This window comes from Lonchura striata, chromosome Z, assembly GCF_046129695.1.
Source record: "Lonchura striata isolate bLonStr1 chromosome Z, bLonStr1.mat, whole genome shotgun sequence".
Lineage (NCBI taxonomy): Eukaryota > Metazoa > Chordata > Aves > Passeriformes > Estrildidae > Lonchura > Lonchura striata.
The window spans coordinates 76,858,860-76,874,607 of record NC_134642.1 but is presented as its reverse complement, the minus strand read 5'-3'; the positions used below and the strand labels follow the sequence as shown (position 1 = coordinate 76,874,607).

Below are 15,748 nucleotides of genomic sequence, written 5' to 3'. Positions count from 1 at the left end.
TGCTGTAAAGGAAGAAGACATGTTCATGCTGTAAATTAGAAAAAAAAAAATTACCCTAAACACAGCTTAATTAATTATGAATCAAATTTTTCTGAAAAAATCCCAGTCAGCTTGCTACTGAAAGATAAAATATAATGTTAAAACCTTCTATTATTGCAAAAATGTGAGAACTTCAAAAGAAAATACAAAACAGACATTTTCACAAAAATTTAAAAAAAAACATTTATTCTCAACTTTCTTCTATTTAACAACTGAAAATGCTTACCTGAGGAATCACAATGTCAGCTAAAGCCTTTGAAAGCCTATATAATTCCATTGTGTTTTCTAATTTTAACGATCCATTGTGTTGTACATCATATTTTATACAGTCATAAATATCAGGAATTTTGCTAATATCATATCTTCCATTTTTTGTTTTGAAGTCTTTTTCCAACTTGGCCCACCTGCGCAACATCAGTTCTAGAGTTTCACTGTGGTACAGCTGAATATCTGCATAGACATGTATCTCTTGTAAATAATTAAGGCAATTCAAGTAACAAAAGGACATTTTAATTACATGGTAGTAACAACTGAATTATAGAGGGACCAAAATAAGTTGCTATTCAGAAAAAGGGATAGCAGAGCATAAAATTAATTTTAATGCTGAAAGCATCACTATTACAAAGCTCCACTATGATAGTAAAACACATTGCTGCAGAAATGCACTACTGGCCCTAAAATGTAAGATGTACCTATATAAATTAGTGTTAGTACCATCAATTTTTCCTATTACTTTTGTGGAATGTTGATTTTCAAATAACTATGACTAGAATTTCTGCAAACATTGGCATTTCTGAAGACCAAAGAGACCTCACCTGCAATACAACCACATTTTCCTCATGCCTTTTGCTTAAAAGCTATGCATATGAAATCAGACTGTGAAAATACTTAATCCATTATTGGTTGCCAAATGTTCTGCTAAAAGTGAGTTTAGTGAAGAATAGTTATGCTATATTTCTCTTTCATGTATGTTAACGAGAGAAACTACATACAAGTACAAAAACATTTCAGTACCTGCGGACTTTGGGTCTTCCATTCTCTGCCTGATCTGAGAAGTCAAACTCTGTATCAAGTAATAGACCTTGTCACATGTCTTTACAGGATTTTTAATAACCTGCATTGATTTTATCAGTGAGATGCTTCCAGATGGAGTGAGCTGCAATTTGAGATAAACACAAAATTAACTGAACAGACTAGATTTGAAAGACCTGGTGAGATAAGATGGAACATGTCAAAGATACAAAATACAGGAGAAAAAGAACTCAAGCAGGTTGCTAAGAATATTTTTCATAATTTATCAACTACTACCTTTGAGGCATTAAGAAAATACATCAAAACGCAGTACTATTTACTAGAGATTCAAAGGCAATCAGAATTCATAGAGCAGCTAATTCCATACAGTAAATGTGAATAACTACAAGAATTCATAAAACCATTTCTTTTATTCCAAGAAAGGAAAATTGGGAAGATGTTTAGAACTTTGTATATACTTAGCAAGCTTCCATATTTTCCTTTCAAATAACTTCTGTATTTAAAAGCTCACAAAAATAAATTCTGTTAGAAATGTTGTCATTAAGCTACACACCTCACAAAATATTATTTGCACTATAGGCACCAGATTTGCAATAATAACTGGTACCTTAAAAAAATTTGCCCGTTCCTGTTATAGGTTTTTGTTTCTACAGGACTGCAGGACACAAAAACAAAAAGAAAGCCTTTACATGCCCATATAGCAACAACATATGAGATTTCTTCAGAACTGAATCAGTTATAGAAATGGTAAAAGCTACAAACTATCACCATCAAGGTGTGTGTCATTAAAACAATACATGAGGCTTTGTCTCATTTTTTTCAGAAAAGTCTGCAGAATTCAAACTGACCTATGATATGAAACAGTAATTTATACACAAAATACACACTTATTTGCACTCTCCTCAGTCTCCTGAAATGGACAGAGTAATTTGGATGTGGAAAACTTCTGCTCTCTACCTAACACTAAGCATTTCCTATCTTCCTATTATGATTTAAATCAATAAATTGATTATTTATACATAATAGGGAGGGAGGCACGGGAATAAACCCCACACAATTTTCCTAAATCACAAGTAAATTGAAAAAACTACGCAAATAAATGGACCCCCCTCCAAGTTGTTATTGCTTTTTGATCCCAAAGGTTAGTAACTTTCAATGACTGAAGAGCACTCTATTAGTTTTAGCCAATTTCAAACCTTATTGTATCTTTATTACTGACACCAATAAATCCTTACATTTTCCAATTAGTGTTGAATCCCCTGCTAGGAGTTCTTTGCATGATACCTTATATATTTAAATGAATCTACACACAGTATATTACTCCTAATTAATTTGCTCTCAATAAGTTTTAAAAATAGCAGATTAAGCTTAAACCTCATTTGAGGACTTGCATTTAGGTGTTATACGAGACAGGGTATCAGCAATTGAAAGAGAAAGAAATTTTTTAACTACAAGAAACAACACATTTAAAACCAGGAACAATGACATCGTCTGTACTAAGTCAACATAAACTATATTACTATGTGGTAGTTTAGAATGTTAATGAGGTATTTCATTTCACTGAAAATATTCTACTGGTTTTCAGTAACTTAGTATTTTAAGTCAAAAACAAGACCTTTGATCAGATTAAAAACTGAAACAGCAGCAGTAGGTAGGAAAGCATTTTGTTTGCTACACACTGTCAAAGTAAAGACTAGAAAAAATGCAAACAATATAATGTCATTTCTTGAATAATTAAAATATTTTAATGAACAGTTTAAAAGATTTACAAATGAGATCCCTGTCCACTCCTACTTCAAAGTTTGTAGCTATTCTGATTACCAAAATTGCAGGATGAAATATCTACAGCCACAATTGGTACAACCACCTTTTCACTTCAAACTATTTGCAACCACACAAATAATTTTGCAGAACAGATACATAAAATCACTGCTCAGTACTTTTGCACAGGAATTTCCAGAGTTATTTATTTTATTTAATGAGAAATAAATCATATCAAACCTTATCATAGTCATCAGCAGTAAATTCTCTGTCTCTCTGGAGAATTTCATGGAGCCTTGCTTTAACACGATGTTGACAGCTGCTTAAAGAATCACTGTCACTGTCCAACAGACCATTCATATTAGCACTTTTTACCATCTGGACAAGAATAGGAGTCAGCTCTCCCTCTAAGGCCAGTAGTCCCTGAAACAAACAATATAATTATTCAGGCAAATAGATGAAGATGAAAAAATTAGTATCTTAAAAAAAAATGCCTTTAACACTAATTTAAATTCAAGATGGTATCACTTGGCTATAGGTTAGATAAACAGTGGCTTAATGCATATTCTCACAGAGAAATGGGTCCCTATACACTGCTAATCTGCAGGATTGATACAGGATGGTTCAACAGTGATGGTGACAGGACACAGATAATGCTTCCCAACACCAGCTGTTCAGGTCTTGGATTGTAGGGAGTGCAGGTGCCCTCTTCCTGAGGCTGGAAGCAACAGCTGCCTGACTTGTGGGTGACATGCTTTGCTCAAGGGCTTGTGTTACCAGAGAGGAGCTACAGAAAGGGCTTGCAAACCAAATAGCATCTGGCAGGTTAAACAGCAGATAGGAAGGGTCTTACAGAGACTCTACAGAGGCAAAAATCCAAGCCATGTGAGTCACAGAACAATCAAATGCTTTGACAAGAGGTGAATGGAGAATTCCAAAATGAAGGAGGCTGGAAACTTTTGTGACTTTTCTGGCAATGAAAGGCCTCTGGAATAAAGAAGGAAATTGTGTGGTGTCTCTTCAAGCCTGCTGACCAAGGGAAAGCAGGTCAGATTACTGAAATATTTCTGTACAAATATATGCAGCATAGAAATAAATAGGAGGAACAGGAAGTCTGAAGACTTGTAGAGCTTTAAGTTAATACACATCACAGAGATATTGTAGAGTAGTTCACATGAATGGACTTTTGCTGTAACTACCTACAGGACCTTTTGGAGGCACAGTATCGTGGTTGGCCTCCAGTTTAAAAGCGGAAGTGGATGAAACCTCAACACAAGTGGAGAAAGCCAGCTAATTGCAGGCCTTGTTTCCATGAGTACTCTTGGCCCCGGATACCTCTATGGCAATATTGCAAGAGACAAGGAAGCAAGATTTCTGGAAAACACCTAGGACAATTCTTTCACAGAAGTTACTAATGAACTATTGAGTGCAGGCATTGCCCTGGCCCTGTTATTCACAAGGGCCAGGAAAGTAAAGGTAGATAGCAGTCTTGGTAATTGAAATCTGATGTTATAACAGATGTATGGAGAAGTGAAGAAGACAAATACTTGCATTAGAGCCCAGGATTTCAAGTGAGCAGACTTTAGCTTGTTCACAGAATCTTATGAAGAAGAGGACAAAAGTGATTCAGACAGGGCTGTTTAATTAAAAACTGTCTTCATCTGCTCCAAGCACTTCAAATGTTTGGCACATTATTTGGATACTTTTTCACAATGAACTACTCTTTGAAAATACTTTTTTCTAATAAACTGTAAATCTCTCCCAGACTTCAAAAGAAAATACAAACCTGAGAATATCAGAATTTTAGAAATGAAAATACCATTTCACATCGTACCTTTGCAAAAGCTGCTGCAGTCATCTGAACTCGTCCCTCATCAGAAGCATAGATTTTGAGATCATGTCGATAAGTGCTATGTAATCTAAGTAATCCACATCCAGGAAATCCAGCATAATCTCCTACCAAATAAACATTTTGCTCAAGCTCTCATCTTGCACTTGATTATCTTCAGAAGTGATTTATGATACTCAATTTATTTGTTTTTTAAATTATTATGATAATTTTCTTTTTACCTTGTCCACCTGGATACATACACCTGAAAGCTCTTCCAAGTTCCTCTGCTTGAACCCTGCCTGCAGGAGTCAACTCTCCTCCCCATTTTAGAACCAGAAGCAGTGATGGCTCATTTCTTCTATTATCTAATTTTACACAGGGAGAAAAGCTTAGTAGTTAAGTATATAGTTGTTTTTTTTTCCAAATGAACAAAAGGTATTTGGTCTATGAGAAGCTTCATCAAAGAATCTCCCCAACATTATGAATCTTTAATAATATTCTAACATTAAGGACATATTGACCTGGTGAACTAAATAGGCACTTTAAACAGAGAAAACTGAAGTAATAAAACTATAAAAAGAATACACATGAAAAATATTTAGCACAAATCTGAAGCAAAAAGTAAATCAAAACAGAAAAATTAAAACAAATTGGATGCTAAACACCCTACAGTTTGTAACTGTTTTAAAGACATTAATTATTGAGTGAGATTTTCATGCACTGGCTCAAAACAGCACTTTGGTGCATCACTGAAGTTTCTTTTCATGTTACTGTTCTGTTGCACAAGAGCAGGGTTAGAAGACAAATTTACTACAGAGTTTTAGGTGTACAATTCAAATTAAAATACTGTGAATATCTGTTAACTATACATGCTTTCAAAACAGAATATTCCCCTCTTTTTAACATCAAGACATGTTATACTAGTAGTCCATGACTATTTATATACACATAATACTAAGTGATTAGGTACAAAAGTAGTACAATACCTTCCTCTTCACTGGAAGTCTTAGGGCAGCCATGAGGAAGATATGTTAACTGAACTTTGCGGTTTATGCCTGAAAAATGCCCATACCTTAAGCAGGAACAGGGAAAAATGAGAGGGGAAGAGGGAGAGAAACATTTTAAATATTTTCCTCCAAAAGTGCTAAAATCCTGTAACAGGATATAATAAATCTCTCTTGGTCAATGATTTCTGCTTTTTACCAATGTTTATTGAAGCAGTCCTTAGAATAAACATTAACTCAACAAGTACAGAATTAGCAATAATAACTATGCTATAATGAAACATCTTAAAATACTATCTAATTCTACAATTATAAAACTGAACATAAAACTGGACCCCCCCTCCCCCCGCCCCAACAACAAGCAGTACTGGACATGGCACAAGTAATTTATCTATTGAGATCCAAAACTACAGTGGCTATCAGTATCCAGAAACTGGTCTCACAGTGTAGATGGCTACTGGTTTTATAGCCCATTAAGTTCTCAAGCAAAACTCAGTATTTAAAACAATTATTATAAATATCAATAATAATTCTCTGTTCCTTGATATTTTTTAAATTAAAAATTCCTATTACCTATTACCATACCTATTACCATTTCACATACCATCATTCTAAGAGCCCAGATCTTTAATAAACCTTGAAGCTTTTTTTTTCTGTTGTTTTCCTTGTTTTGTTGGGTTTTTAAAGGTGTTTTTTTTGTTACCAAACATTTCAGACTTAGTATACAGACTTACTTATCTTCAATCCTCAAAGTTTATTGTAAGTAGACAAGCATGGTGATAGCTCTTACTGATAGCTTTATCAGAAGTCGTTATGTCACACTGCAAGAAGCAGACCATGCTTACAAGTATTTTCATTTTAAAAACATTCAAGAAGGTGAAATTCAACATAAACAAAAGTAACCTTTTCTTTTTGAATGTATACTGAGACACTAGATACAGCAATGAGCTAAATTAAAAAGACAAGAAGAAAAAAGCCAGATCAATGGCCCATTTCATACATTACATCCCTTCTCTTCAAAAACATTGTGCTTGAATTATTATATTTGATAACATTGCAATCCATATAATAACTGGTGGAACAAGTCAAAACAGCAGATATAACTTTATTGCTATGAAGCCTGAAAATTAGACACTTACATTTCCAACACAGTCTTTAGCTGTTCAAGTTTTGCTTTACTTTCTTCAATTTCAGAATCATTGTTTTGCCCAAGTTCTACAAGGAGCTGCCTTGCTATATCAAGTACTTCCTAAAGGAAGGAATCGTAGGATTTAATTAAATAAATAGATTTCTATTTACAAAATATTACAATAAAAAAATAAAGACAAACTTGCCTGCAACTGTTTTGGTTTTTTCAGTTTCAGTTTTCCAGATTTATATCCATCACATTTTTCAAAGAGATCAAAAAATCTTTAAGATAAAGAAAAATAATTTAGAAATTCCATTAATAAATTAAATTACTACTACTCAAACAGGAGGCTCTTAAAGTGATCTAAAATTAGTACCTCTACCATATTTGAAAGTCAGGTTAAAACCTGCAATATGGAAGTCAAACCAAGCTTTATTCAAATCCCATCTCCTCAGAAGTTTTTAATGCATTAGAGATAAGAGCACTAAAAATGACTTAATCAGTCTCTTATTGACTTTCTATGTATTAAAAACAAGAGGATAGTCTATATATTTGAATTATATACTATTTGAATATGCAGCTATTAATCTTCAAGAATGATCCTGAACAGAAGCAGGGACCAAAAATACCAAGTGAGCAGTCCCGCTCTTCTTCAACATATTCTGAATGCAAGAATCTAGTCCCAAAATAAATAATTCCTTTTTACTGGAACTACACCTAGCTCCAGGTCAATTATGTAAGTTGTCTTATGAATGCTAATATAAAGATGGTATCTACCAGAAATACAGACTCTTTAAACTTTGACAAAAGTAACTAGAAAAATAATGTGACATTGCATACAAGAATAGCTATAAGAAGCAGAAAGTGGAAGCCATGGTCTAGAAATATTCTCTGCTGCATTGTTTTTAATAAAGACATTTATAGACACAAATGCATTTTCCATAAAATCACAGAGTACAGTACACAAGGCACAGCATGTGTTGAAAGAAATCTGCACAAGTAAGTTGACAGTCCTGTTAGAAAGAGAGGTGCATACTTGTAGTGGTATTTGTAGTATCTAAAAACTGTTAGATTTAGAGGAAAACAAAACAAAAAGCAACTTGCAATTGTGCAATTCCTGGTTAATTCACTGCTTGCTTAGTCCCAAAATCCTATACTCTAAAATACTTTTACCAAGATTTTATTTACCTCTGATGTTTTACTTCCATTTTCATTTTTTGCTTTGGTGTTCGATCCCCATGGCGTATTACAGCTATAACACATCTAAGCTCCATCCTGAAATTTCAAGGGTTGTATTTCACAAGTCTGTACACAATGGTCTTTTATTTAATATTAAACCAACTACAATCAAGACAATTGACAAAGTTGTAGTCATCTGACATAACTACAGAAATGATGGAAGCATATGCAAGAATATAACGTTAACTGAAAATAATGTAAGGTATAAAATATAAGTACTGATTTTAAGACTTAGGTAACTATAGGACATCTATTTTGAGTAGTTTTTAAAACAACAATTTTGAGGATAATTAAATGAGAGAGCATGTTTATTAGAAGCACATATGAAGCTGGTGCTGGAACAATGATTAGCAGTGGAAGCTATGTATAAAAGATGCTAAACTAATAAAATCTGCTGTTCTGTACTCAGCTTGACTAAGGGTGAGAAACTCTGACTGCTGTTATAGCAATTGTGATTCCTTCCTTGTTTTCAGCACACAAAGCAAGCATTCACAGACCAACGTGGGCACACCTTGCAAAGAGAAAAAAAGATTCACACCAAAGTTACATTGGGAGTTTGTACAATTCAGGTGTAGCTACTATTTTCTTACATTGTTCCAGAAGTGGTTGGCACAATAGGAATGTCTTCAGCTTCCAAAGGAATTGACCACGGTATTTGAAATTGGGGAGCAAGTTCTCTCATTATGATATTTCTAAAATAGGAGTTAAGAATAAAAAAACAAATCAAGTAAGTTTAAAGCACAGCTTACACAACACATGCAAACTCCAAACAGATGCTATATATGCACTTTTATTACTGCAGTTTTAGAGTACTAGCAGCCATGAATGTATAGATACATAGTTTTCTTTAATTACATAATAAAGACCACTTAATAATTTAGACCTATTACAACTGCTACAGAAGCATTAGACTACTGGCCCTGTATTTGTAAGAGACGTCAGCTTTTCAACTCCAGTTCCTAAAAGAGCTCCTTGGATAAGAATTATTCGTGTTCATTTATATATGCAGACAATTGGCCTCACTGCCTAACTAAAAGTTTCTAATAATCACCAAGCCATTCTCATTACCAGTAGCTTCTTAAAAGTTTCTGTGATAAAACTGGAAAAATAGGTACAGAGTTTCATTTTAACTATAAAATGGCAATGAAGTCTCTACCTCAAGAAAGGTGGTACATATAATGTTTTGTTTCACGAATATTTCATCAAAATACACTGTACTTCAGAGTAATACCTACGTAAGAAGCAGTAACACAGAGGGGGGAAAAAAGGTCCATCTTAAAGTAGAGCAAGCTAAAAAATTTTGAAAAAACTTGCAAAATCCTTCACATAATAAGATTCCAGACCATTAAATCATGCAAAAAGTCATGCTGTATCTCATTAGTGCAATCTTACTGTAAAGCCAGTCACAATGGGCTTAGCCTACTTTAAGGATAACATTCCCTTAGGAGTTCTATACCTAGTTCTATATGATCCCTCATTATACCTTTTTTTGCCTCCAGTGGCAGAGACAAGATGGTATGATAGAAGACGCCATGATTCTATTCCAGTTGGGTTTTACAAGTATGAAATCCACAAGTATACACCAACTTCAGATCAAGGACAATGTACAGCGATTTGGACACATTTAACTGCATCAATCACAACCACCCAGTGGTGCTTCACTACTTGAAAAGATCTCAGGTACCTTTAAGAACTTAATCTTGATTTCAAAATACTTATTCAGTTAGCTTTAACACTTCTAAAATCTCAGATGTTTGGGATGATTTTATGAATAAGGAATTAATTTAGTATTTATTTATTGACTTAGGATTCTCTTAGGATTTTTTAATTGTTTCTGTTAATTACATTTAATGCATTATTTAATTTTAATAAATAACTAATAATTAATACTAATAAGAATTAATATTAATAATAATAAGAAATAATTAATAGCAATAAACAAATAATAGTAATAAGAAATTTGGCAGTACATAAACTAAAATAGTATGCAAAGGAATTAATAAGCAAATCTGAAATAAATCAGAAAACTCTTACCCCAGTATCTTAGCACAATCATCATAGTATTTCATGGAGTTTTTCACAAAACTGAAGCCGTTCACATCACAGACATAGGACTGTCCATTTGCACGTAGCAAATCAAAGCCACAAACTGTTTGCTGTTTTAAAGAATAAAAGTTCAAGTGATTTAGGATTGCTTATTCTAAACAAATTTTATATTTTAATCAGGTATTCATCTGAAAACATGACAAAAACACATCACACTTTACACTTACTACCATATGTCAGTTCCATGTTATGTTCACCCACATCATGCAAACATCTTCCTGTTTTTAACTTTTTATGCCCAACTTGATTTTATGCTTCCTGCATATCCCTAGCAGTATTAGTATTGAAGGTCAAGTTCACAAGAGCACAAACTTCAAGACTTACAGCAACTGTGGGCCTATAAGTCCCCCTTTCTGACAATGGTTTCCCACTACATAATAGTTTTTAAGGATGGCAGGCTAGAAATTACAAAAAAAAAAAGAAAAACTGTATTTGTTAAAATTTTACAAGATAGTTTTGACATTAACATACTATTGACATCATTAGTAGAGGATACTAGAAGCTATTTCAACAGAGTGGTTGTTAAGATCTCCAAGCCCACTTTGCTGATAGAGGCCTACACCCTACAGAATGCCATCATAGTCACATACAGGTAAATAAGACAGACTGAAAACTTCTTATAAAACAGGTGAAAGGAGGGCAAGAGACTGAACGATGTTTTGAACAAAAGAATCCTTGTAACTATACAGCAATCTTAAAATGATACAAAAACTGAAACTATCAAATTAGTATCAATTCCTTCAAGTAAGTACTTAATCATATAAGTACCAAATTAACAATGAATCTGTACCCGATGAAAATACTAGGTAACAGAAGTTACAAAAACTGTATTGAAAGTGTGTTTTGCTCACTTAGAAACTATTATAAAAATGTGTGAAAATATTATACACAAAATAGATACACTGTGGGCTAGCAAAGCACAATAGCAACATGTAAATTCAGGGAACTAATGCAACACAAGCAACTTATCCAGAACTTTTCAAAACATCAAAGGAAAAATCCTTCTTGATTAAAAAAAGATGTCATATGGAAGTTTAACTTTCCACCTTCCAAGGAGTTCTGCACTAATTACCACTGCTGGCTCATTCACCAAAACCCTACGGAAGTTTCATGTAACAAACAATTAATTAACACTAAATGTTTGATCAGATAGGAAAGCAATCAGCTTACCTTAAAGGCAAGGCATACTTTCCAAGCAATTAACTTCTCTCTTGCATTCAGAATGACTGGATATCTCACTTCTTTTCCTTCACTGTCTCGTTCTACTTTGCCATCCAGAGCTGGAGACTTCCGGGCCTCAGCATGAGCATAGTCTGGACCTACTGTGTACACCTGTATTGAAAAACAGGACCTCTTCATCCAGTGTATTTAAATTATGTTGCATAAATTTGCAAAATGCATAGATATAAATCAAACATGACAACAACATCAAAAGATACTATCTACTTCCATTATTGAAAAGGTCAACTAAAGTATCTTCCTCAGTGGCATTCTCTGCCTTCAGAGAACACACATCATTTACTGACAGCCTGGGATAAAACATGAAAAAGAGTAATTATAAAAACTCAATTAATAAAAATAAATTTCTCAGTTATGATGGTACAGAGATATAAATGTTTTCTTCTCCAAAACATTTGCAGAATCTGAAGAACAGGTTGAGAATTATTTCAGTTTACTTACGGAAATCTGGCTGCTGGATTAAGTTATTCTCTTAATTTTAAAAGTATGCTTACATTTTAGACAGGACTAAACAAAGCAAGGATCTGCCCAGCTTTATGATGACAAGGCAGGAGCTTGAGAGAACAATTGTGTTATCTCTCTACTACAGTATTGATGGTCACTGAAGGGTTTGGGGCATATGCTAGACAAGATTTGTCAGCAGTTCTTAAAAATAGCTTCAGTTTCTTTAAATAAAAAAACAAACTCCAAGCATTGATTAAAAAAATATTCAGCTAAGGCAGATGAGTACCAATACTGCCAATTTAGTGAATTCAAGCAAGAGGGTAAGGTTAGTGGAACTGCCTAATATAACATTGATAGTCTTATTAAAAAATCCATTACTTATCTGGAGTATTAAAAGCCCACTGCTGCTTGATGACTACACTGCAATTAATCAAAATAGTCCCTAATCCTCTGGCAATATTTGCAGCTCTTCTTGTTGCAAGAATCTTTGCAGAAAGTTTGTAAAGCTATTACACAAACACGTGTAAACACAAATTAATGTACTGCAAAGTGTTGCATAGAGTAACCTTCAGAAGGGTACACCTGGGCATTTTTTTGAGAACATGAAAAGAGTATTCCCCTCATGCACCACCAAGTGATACCAACAAGCTGACTGCAGTTAATAAAAAGGCTTTTTGGATTAGACCTCACACTCTCTACACCTGCACTTTTTTGTCTAAATACAGCGATCTCTTACGTAGATTTTAAAACATTGGTTTCACATGTTTTGGAAAGAGCTTAATAGGCCAATATGAACACAAAGGGAAAGGAAGTAATCTTCACACAAGGCTGGTTTAACACCTACTTTGTTATTGCTCTGTTTTAGCATTCTCTTATGGTACCTAATACCTCTGTTAAGAATCTAAATAAACAAAAGAGTGAAAATTATTAAGGATAAGGTCCACAAAGGTTCTTTTCTTTGACTCCATAAAATTTTAGCAAGTAACTTTTGCTTATTAGCATATTAAGATCCACTTCAATTAGACATCTTTGTAACCTTTAACCTTTAGATAAAATATCTAGGTGCACCTGTTAGCACAGGAAAGAAGATGCCATTCTGGCACTAATACAATACAAAAAAAGAAAGACAATATATTGGGTAGAAAGCCTCTAACACTTGACTCTAACAATACAAGCACAGCTGCTCTACATTACAAGTACTATGTTTAGCTAGAATCAGAATTGCATTTTTTACTTATGAACCGTATTAAGACTCAATTAAAATTAATCCTTAACCAAGATTTAAAACTGACAAGTTCTTTGAGCACTTGATTGTTCTAAATATAAGTAAGAATGTGCCGTTGTCATACCTTCACATCAGTTCCATCTGTAGGCATGAATTCCTCATAAATATAAGAGCCTGTTTTCCTCACACTGCTTTCAGGAGAATAAACACTGCTCCGGCTGCCAATCTGAAAGATGTATTTTTCCATTAAAAAATTCAAAGAGTACTGCTTGAGAAATTTTGAAACTACCTAAAATAACACACTTGTACTGAGAAAACATTTCATGCACCAAATGAAGCAAACTTTTCACCATTGCCAAAAGATTTTTGTAAGATTCTAAAAGTACATTCATGGTATGTGCTAAGAATCTGCAGTAGCTAATCATCTACTGAAAAAAACAAAGGCCTTCATTCAATCTATATGTTCTCCTGAAATGTCTCTGATTTCTCTATTCCTAAGCAAGAAGGACATGACAGAATTACTCTGCAATCCTGTTAGACACCTAAAGCTTTTCAATAGCTCTCACCTTTCGAAAGAGCCTCTGGCTTCCACCCCCAGCAGATGTTGGATAATAAATGTAAACATTGTGGTCCTCAGCACTAACTGGCTTTTCTACAAAGGGCTTCTGGAAAATTTCTCCATTCACTTCTACATGATCTTCTCCTTCAATCAAGTTGCATTCTGAAAAACAGTGCAAAGAATAGAGTTGTAACAGCATAATAATGGCATACAATTATTAAGAGATCTACATTAATTTGCAGGTTGAAATAATACTATTCTATTACTTCTTTGTTTTTCTGATTTTTACTGACTGTGCAATGACTGATGATCACATGCAGTATATTTTTCCTGAACCATGTCTGTATTATGTTATTTAAATACTATGTTCTGGAATTACTGTTGATTCCCTCAGTGTCAGATAGGAAATTGTCTCCTGCAGGTGCATAAGGTGCATCAGATGGTATATTTGAAGTGTTTTGAAGAGAGGGAAGTGCTATTTGTCTTATTTTTTCAGTGTCTTTCTCTGAAATATCAGGGAGCTGGCAGGTGAACAGTACACACAGTGTGGTGTTAGATGCTACAGCCACCTTCCATAGAGTTAAAACTGTCTCATACTGTGTGATAGATGCACCCTGCACATAAAATTAGGTCCTCTAGTATCAGCAATCAGGAATCTGGTATTCAGTACTGGTTAATTGCAAGCAGCAGCTTTAATTTAATTTTTGAAGCATAAAAGTCTCATTTTTCCCTAGATCACACAGACATTTTAATGCAAAATTCCCTTGACCTGTCATTGCAATCTTTTACTGTTGCTTGAAGTCTTCATTTTAGTAGAAAAATTCTTTTTTTTTGCAGATACACAAAAAATTAATTCTAATTTATATCCATAGTACAGCATCTGCAGATACACCTAGAATAGATTTCAAGTATGGCTGCTTATACTCAGAAGGGGAAGAATTAAATAGCCTGTCTTGATTCTGTCAATATTACTTTCCTAAGGAAAATTACTAATAATTGTGATTAATATAATATCCTGAATGCTGCTCTGTTTAGAGACATATTAGAAGCTCAGTTTGAGTAAGGAGGCCCTTATATTCTAGTTATTCTATGATGTAAGATGTATGGTGTCAGAATCATACTTCTCAGTTGCATACTTGTACTGCCTTTGGCTGGGATGGAGCTAATATTCTTGACAGCAGCTGGTATGGTGCTATGTTTTGAACTTGTGACAAAAAAGTCCTGATGTTTTTGTTAATGCTGAACACTGCTTACACAACCTCAACCTCTTTTCTTTTCACTTACTGCACCTCACAGCCAGTAGAGGTCAATCCACAACAAATCTTTAAATGCTGGCATAGAAATCAAACTGCAAAAATGAATTGTCTAGGCAGTGAAATTTAGCTTTCCACTATGTCCATACTGCTCTCCACTGAAATGCTAATGGTTGATATTTTTTCTCTGTTCTTTTTACCTTGGGGATTGTTTGGATCACGGTTCAGAACTGCATAGCGAGGAAGTAAAATTCCTTCAGCTTTAAGAATACCATAGACTTCTCTTCTAAAAGAAAAGAACATGAAGAAATGAGCCAGCAAATCCCGCAAATATTTGCATTTTACAATCTTAGGAGTAAAGGAGGAGAAAAATAAATAATTTTTTTTTTTTCAAATCACACAGGGTAAGGTTACATATATAATACTCTATTTACTAATATAATGCTTTAAAGGTCACTGTACCTTTGCAGTGATCTCTTCAACGTCAATAAAAATGCACTTTGCAATGCCAGTCCTTTCCTATCTGGCAGTGCAACATTTGCACAAAACAATTGTCTTGTTAAAGGAGATTTTCAACTGTTCAACTTTATACAGAACACTAACTGAAGGCATCCAAAATAGCAAGTCTTCTCACTGTTCAGTGTTAGCATATTTTGCTTACTGTTGTTTTATTAATGTTTGCTATGCATGACCTCAGTTCCCAAAGATAATTTGCTTCCAATAACCACATGACTTTTGAGTACCAATAACATCTGTTAAGTATCATCTTCACATAAAAAAAATACTGTAAATCACATGAATTCTACAATTATCTGAGCTTGTACAGCTGCTATACATACTTATCCTACATGTATTTTAAGAGTTTAAACTTTTTTATTTGCTAAGCT

General features: G+C 33.9%; 1 protein-coding gene across 15 annotated transcripts in view; it reads right to left on the bottom strand.

The window, feature by feature from the left end:
• Positions 1-15,748, bottom strand: part of PPIP5K2 (diphosphoinositol pentakisphosphate kinase 2) — a 47,427-nt gene that overhangs the window by 18,815 nt on the left and 12,864 nt on the right. For all 15 annotated transcript variants that reach the window (XM_077789984.1, XM_077789977.1, XM_077789985.1 and 12 more), the window contains 15 exons: positions 15,062-15,147; positions 13,616-13,770; positions 13,174-13,275; positions 11,312-11,473; positions 10,070-10,191; positions 8,626-8,727; positions 7,985-8,071; positions 6,998-7,077; positions 6,807-6,912; positions 5,650-5,735; positions 4,903-5,028; positions 4,667-4,788; positions 3,073-3,255; positions 1,054-1,195; positions 266-489 (listed from right to left, as the gene is read on the bottom strand). In XM_077789984.1, the coding sequence (XP_077646110.1) occupies positions 266-489; positions 1,054-1,195; positions 3,073-3,255; positions 4,667-4,788; positions 4,903-5,028; positions 5,650-5,735; positions 6,807-6,912; positions 6,998-7,077; positions 7,985-8,071; positions 8,626-8,727; positions 10,070-10,191; positions 11,312-11,473; positions 13,174-13,275; positions 13,616-13,770; positions 15,062-15,147 (1,885 nt within the window). The remainder of the gene's footprint in view (positions 1-265; positions 490-1,053; positions 1,196-3,072; positions 3,256-4,666; positions 4,789-4,902; positions 5,029-5,649; positions 5,736-6,806; positions 6,913-6,997; positions 7,078-7,984; positions 8,072-8,625; positions 8,728-10,069; positions 10,192-11,311; positions 11,474-13,173; positions 13,276-13,615; positions 13,771-15,061; positions 15,148-15,748) is intronic.